This window comes from Parasteatoda tepidariorum, chromosome 9, assembly GCF_043381705.1.
Source record: "Parasteatoda tepidariorum isolate YZ-2023 chromosome 9, CAS_Ptep_4.0, whole genome shotgun sequence".
Lineage (NCBI taxonomy): Eukaryota > Metazoa > Arthropoda > Arachnida > Araneae > Theridiidae > Parasteatoda > Parasteatoda tepidariorum.
In genome coordinates this window covers 42931834-42938420 of record NC_092212.1, presented here as the reverse complement: position 1 = coordinate 42938420, position 6587 = coordinate 42931834, and the positions used below count along the sequence as shown (strand labels likewise).

The 6587-nt window shown below is 29.7% G+C and overlaps 1 protein-coding gene across 1 annotated transcript in view; it reads left to right on the top strand.

The window, feature by feature from the left end:
- LOC107439425 (thrombospondin type-1 domain-containing protein 7B) overlaps positions 1-6587 on the top strand; it is a 484164-nt gene that overhangs the window by 364889 nt on the left and 112688 nt on the right. The window contains exon 12 of the mRNA XM_071184973.1: positions 573-707. Coding sequence (XP_071041074.1) covers positions 573-707 — 135 coding nt within the window. The remainder of the gene's footprint in view (positions 1-572; positions 708-6587) is intronic.

The following is a 6587-nucleotide window of genomic DNA, read 5'->3' as shown; positions in this document are numbered from 1 at the left end:
TCGAATAAACCCTTCCCAGGGCAGAAAACAAGAAAGATGGATGTAAACGAATTAAGTTTTGTCTTCGGCAGACGATTCTTCCTTTATTCGTCCGAAATTAATATTCTGCGTTCAGCAGTATAGGCTGAATACTAAATATTTGTACGTTGCATCGCTAATTTAGTAGCTGCAATTGCTGTTTATTTTTTAAAATTTAATTTTTTTATTATAATTTTACAGTGTTGAGCATAATCGTGTATGTCTTTAAAATTTAAAAACTCCTTGAAAAAGTTTTTTTTTTTTTTTTTTTTTGCAATAACGGACCCTATTTGCACAAATTCACAAAAGCGGACCCTGGTTGAAAGAATGTGACTTAACGTTTATCTTATATTCACAAATGACGAGTAATTTTTTCACAATTTTACAAAAATGGACCTTTCACAAAATGTCTGGACAGACCCTGAGTAGGTAGAATTTTTTTTTTTTACTCTAAAAATTACTCAATATTAAGGAAAAATTCATTTTTAATGATTTCTTTTTTTATTTCTTTTTCTTCTAATTTAATTTTTTCTATAGATTTTGTTTTTTTACAGATATGTCACCTGCTGATGATTCCTATTGTAAAGAAGCCATGCCAGCTACAATACAAAGATGCAAAGTGCCCTGTAAGCGTGACTGTCAAGTTTCTCACTGGTCTCGCTGGGGCCCCTGCGTAATCACTAAAAAAAGTAAGAAAGTGTTTATTATAAGATACTGTAAGTCTCTCTCTCTCTCCATTTAATACTTTAAACAATGTAAATACTTTAAACAAACATTTTTATTACACCATTTTAATAATGATAAGCCTATATTTTCTTATAAGTAAAGCGTCAGCGTTAATGTGCACTCTCTAATCGTTTTAATTTTGAGCTTCAATCAGAAGACATAGGAACTTCCGAATTGAATGACTTGAGTAAACTCTTTCTTTTGAAGATTTTGTGTAAAATTGGTTGTGTAATTCAATTTTTTTGAAATTTAAAACCCACCGACTTTGTTTCATGGTTGCAATCTGCGCGCACGTATTAAGAAAAAGTGGCTTTAGTGGCCTCGTATCATTATATTGAATGTACAATTGAATTAAAAAAAATTTTTTTTTACCTACTAAGTTATATTTAGAATAACAAACAATATAAAGCAAAGATATAATTCCGTATACAGGGGTCTGTTTAGAAGAAATTTGGGTCCGTTAACGGACCCTTCACAAAATATCTTTTCATAAAAACGGACCCTTCACAAAATATTTTAACTTAAAAACGGACCCTTCACAAAATATATTATCTTTTAATCGGACCCTCCACAAATTTGTTTATCTTCATTATTGTTTTGTTAATCGACTAAACCCTTCCCAGGATGAGGGGGGGGGGAAGAAAGACAGATCTAAACGAACTAAATGTTGTCTTCCGCAGATGCTTCTTCCTTTATTCGTCCGAAATGAATATTCTGTTTTCAGCAGTATAGGCTAAATACCAAATATTTGTATGTTGCATCGCTAATTAAGTAGCTGTAATTGCTATTTATTTTTTAAAATTTAATTTTTTTAATTACAATTTTATAGCGTTGAGCATAATTTTGTACGTCTTTACAATTTAGAAACTCCTTGAAAAAGTTTTTTGCAATAACAGGACCCTATTTGCTCAAATTCACAAAAGCCGGTCCCTGGTTGAAAGAACATGACTGAACGTTCATTTTATATTCACAAATTACGAGTAATTTTTCACAATTTTACAAAACCGGAGCTTTTACAAAATGTCTGGACAGACCCCTGATGTTACCAGTCTTTTTCGATGAGAGGAACTGGTCGGACAAAACCTTACCATATTGACCAACATTTAAGCGTTATCTACGAAAACGTTGCCCTCTTGTTGTAGACTGCAATAACTACGAACTGGGATAACACGATAATTTGTGTTTTAAGGTTCCATTGTAAATGAACTCATAGCGTGGTGTTTTCATTTCATTTTCCGATTTCTATATCCACTTCCTTTATAAGTTTCAGTGCCCACGTTACATTCAAATTTGAAATGTGTCAGTTGGCTCATTTTAGCTCTGACACTATGTAGTTATGACACAATGTAGTTATGACACTATGTAGTTATGACACAATGTAGTTCTATCACTATGTTGTTCTGACACTTTGTAGTTCTAACACATTGTAGTTCTGACACATTGTAGTTCTGACACATTGTAGTTCTGACACATTGTAGTTCTGTTCTCGAAAATCTCTTCGTCTTACCCAGCTCTAAAATGTTAAAATTTTTGTTCTTAGGAAATCAGTTGTTCTTTTGGTTTCATTAATTCGTTTATTGTTGTTTTAATTTTTCAACCCTCTGACGGTTCTCCGAGCAAAAAGTCGTATTTTAACCTGCAATCTTCTCCTCAAAACAAACCAGTATTTCTATATTATTAAATAGGGAAATTGTGTATTGGGGTGAAACATTCTCCCAATTTTACTTCGCTGCTAAACCGCCAATGGGTTAATAAAGATAGTTCTAATTCAAATCCGTGGCTGTCAATTTGAGATAACTACAATTGAAAATATCTTTCAAAAATATTTTTGGTGGTAAAATGGTTTTTGTGTTAGGATAATTTCTCTTTGTTAGTATATTCATGCTAGATAGCTACATTGTAGTTGAATTAGAAATGATATAAATTAAATAAATAGTTCCATAAATAGTCCAAGCAAGCATTATTACGTTTCTACTGATACAATATGATCCCATTCAGAACATGTGTTAGCTATAATGGTATTCGCCCAGAGCAAAGAGAACATCAATTAATGTATTGTAACTGACCACAAATCTCTGTTGGATTTCAACTGTCGTTGATAGGCTTTCGATAAATTGTTGGTACTCGTGACCTTAACGGGGTCGGTAATATTAATTAATAGCATGGTCACTCATTTCATAGTAATGGTTACTTAATGTGTAGATTTCTGTAATGGGCTGGTGGTATCGAATCTAATATCACATATTTTGGGAAATGCTCGATAACACTTAATTATGACATTTTCATTACAAACATTCATTTAATGAATTGTTTTCTAAATTGAAATTTAATTTGATGTTGTGTATTGGATTGTTAAAAATAATGGATTAAATCAAAGTTATTTAACGAGCATATTCGATGAAATGAAAGAAAACAGAGAAAGTTAAGATTTGCTTTTATATTGTATAAAACTGATTAATGTTGCAAACAATGTGTAACATCTTTTTAAAGATCATTAATTATTTCAGGAATAATATTTAAAAAAAATGATAATATAAATAATTAATTACGAAAATGCATTGTTTCTGTCATTTTCTGCGGTGTCTTATTGTCAAATAAATTTTTGAAAAACGTAGGTTGTTATGGGGAAAAAAGTGTGATCATTAAAAACAAAACCTGGTTCTAGCAGATGACACTGCACTAAAAAAAATTACGGATCAAATTACGGTATGAAGTACCGGCACTTTGGGTGCATAATCCGTACAATCCATTTTACCATAAATTCCATTTTTACCGTAATTTTTTACAGAAATTTTTTCTTAATTCGAGTGATTTAGTGATTTTAAGGTAATTATTACTCTAAAAATAACGGTATGTCAGAATTCATATATTATATATAACTGTAAAAATTGATAGAAAAAACAATGTATTAACAACTAATAAAAATGCGAATATTTTAAGAACTTACAACTATCTTTTGCTTTAGTTTTTAAAATTGAAAATATCTATAAGAAATATGTAATTTAATAAGAAAAATGGAAACAGCAAAGAAAAACGAATTAATGAAGTGTTTGTTTTGAAAAATCATCTCTCAAAAACCGTCTCGATATATCTATGTCTCTGAGTTAAAATGAATTTAGTATTAAGAAACTTTTTTTTCCCATCCAGTATGGGGTATTCTCGGAAACTTTAAAAAAACTAACAAACTATAAATTAAAAACGAAACTATAAAAACATATTTCTCAGTTAAAAAGGAAAAACAAACAAATAAATAATCGAGTAAGCTTCTTCTTCTAACTTCTTTAAGTGAAGACATATCTTTTGTTGTAATGATGCTGAAGATTTTTGTCATTTATAATCAGTTTTTCAAAAAGTATAATTCATTTCAAACTTTTTATGATCGTCCTTTTCCGGAAATAAGATTATACCCGCTTATTCTTTCTACTTTAATGTAATCCTCTGTATCCAAAATGAAAAACAAAACAAAGAGCAAAAGTGAAAATAATTGTGTTGCAGGAGTGGATAATAAAATTGCTGCGTAATCACGTTCCGAAGAAGAAAAAGAAAAAAAAATCGTTGAAAAATAACTCCTCTTCTGCATTTTTGCTAACATTTTTCAGGAAAGGTTTTAAGTTCGATAGTGATTGTGAGCTTTCACCATTTTTATTTCTCTTTCCCAGAAAACAAATAATTATTTACCATTCTGAAAGTTCCTTGCTGAAATGAGAAGAACAATGGTGTTGTTATTGTGTTTTGTTCCAGTTTAAGAATTCATTTATAATTCTAAAGAGATTGTATGGGAGTTGTTATTATTATTATTTTAAGGTTAAGGCTAAATCTTTTGTGTTTGCGTTCGAAAAAAATATTTTTGTTGCAAATGAGAATTAATTCTATTTTTAAGAAAAGTTTTTGATTTAGTGTATTTAATAAAGATTTAGTGAGATACAAATTTTCGGTTAATCTCAAAAATGTAGCACGTGTTTATAGTTTTAGTCTTAAATTACTGATTATTTTGATTCGAATTGTTTATCTTTTAAACTACTGCCTTATTTTAATGTTTTATGTGCCCTAAATAAAAGTATAAGGTGTAATTGTCTAGAAAAATGCTTGCAGAATGCACTAAGCATCGTATTCTAAAAGAATATTACTGCTAAAAAAATTTTTTTGAAAAAAACCTTTTTAATTTGCCAAATAAACAAAGTTAAAACAACGTTATTAAAGCAACTCGTTATCGGGTAAATACTTTGCTTGAGCGAAATATTTTATGAAGAATAAAATATGATTTTTAAACAAATTTAATTGTGATCAATTAAGAAAGATGAATAATATGAAAAATTATGCCTGAATACGTTTGTATAAAATTAAATTTAAAGTATGGATTAAATTTTTTATACCATGCTAATGTTTTCTTTTTAACCGATTTAGTCTTTAACTACTGTCTATTCTTGTGCTACGTCCGCTCGTAATGGTAATAAAAGTTTTTTCAGTTAAATTCTTTTAAATCTTTCTCGGTTAATAAATTTCGAGAATACCAGGGGTCTGTTTAGAAGAAATTTGGGTCCGTTAACGGACCCTTCACAAAATATTTTAACTTAAAAACGGACCCTTCACAAAATGATTTTTCTTCCAATCGGACCCTTCACAAATTTGTTTATCTTCATTATTATTTTGTTAATCGAATAAACCCTTCCCAGGGCAGAAAACAAGAAAGATGGATGTAAACGAATTAAGTTTTGTCTTCGGCAGACGATTCTTCCATTATTCGTCCGAAATGAATATTCTGCGTTCAGCAGTATAGGCTAAATACCAAATATTTGTATGTTGCATCTCTAATTTAAAGCAGCAATTGCTGTTTATTTTTTAAAATTTAAATTTTTTTCATTATAATTTTATAGTGTTGAGCATAATCTTGTATGTCTTTACAATTTAAAAACTCATTGAAAAAGTTTTTTTTCAATAACAGGACACTATTTGCACACATTTCCAAACGCAGGACCCTGGATGAAAGAATGTGATTTAACGTTTATTTTATATTCACAAATTACGAGTCATTTTTTCACAATTTTACAAAAACGGACCTTTCACAAAATGTCTGGGCAGACCCCTGAATGCACACTCCAGAACTTGATAATCGTTTGATGAAGTTTTTCATAAATTCATAAAAGTTTTCATAAAGTTTCATGAAGTTTCAAGTTCATGAAGTTTTTCATAAAAACGTTGGCGTAGAAATTTTATGGAAATAAATAACAAAGTGTGTGGCAATAAATAACAAGGCTAAATTAAATAACAATTGAATTTAGTTAATATAAAAAAATGGCTTACTACGTTTTTATATTAGGGAGACCGGAAAGTAATGCCGTTTTGGATCATTAAATATTCGTTAGTCTTAAAAACCAATTCATTTTTCCCTATTCATTTCCGCATTGAATGGTTGTTGCTAACGAAGGTGCATACATTATTGATTAAAAATAAAATCTTGATAACAAATATGAAATGTACCGAAACGAAATTGCTTTCCGGTCCTTCAAATATAATGCGCGTAACTTCAGGGTGATTTATGAAACAGCAACGCATGGTGATTTTTTGTGCACATTTTAATTTTATTTTCATGTTTTCCTTTCAATAATTTTATGTAAATTAAAAATTCATTTTGTTTTTCATAGGTTTTTCTGTATTTTATTATGCTTTTAGGGGTCTGTTTAAAAGAAATTTAGGTTCGTTAACGGACTCGTCACAAAATATCTTTTCATAAAAACGGACTCTTCGCAAAATAATTTATCTTTTAGCCGGACCCTTCACAAATTTGTTTATCTTCATTATTGTTTTGTTAATCGAATAATCACTTCCGGTGAAGAGGGGGGGGG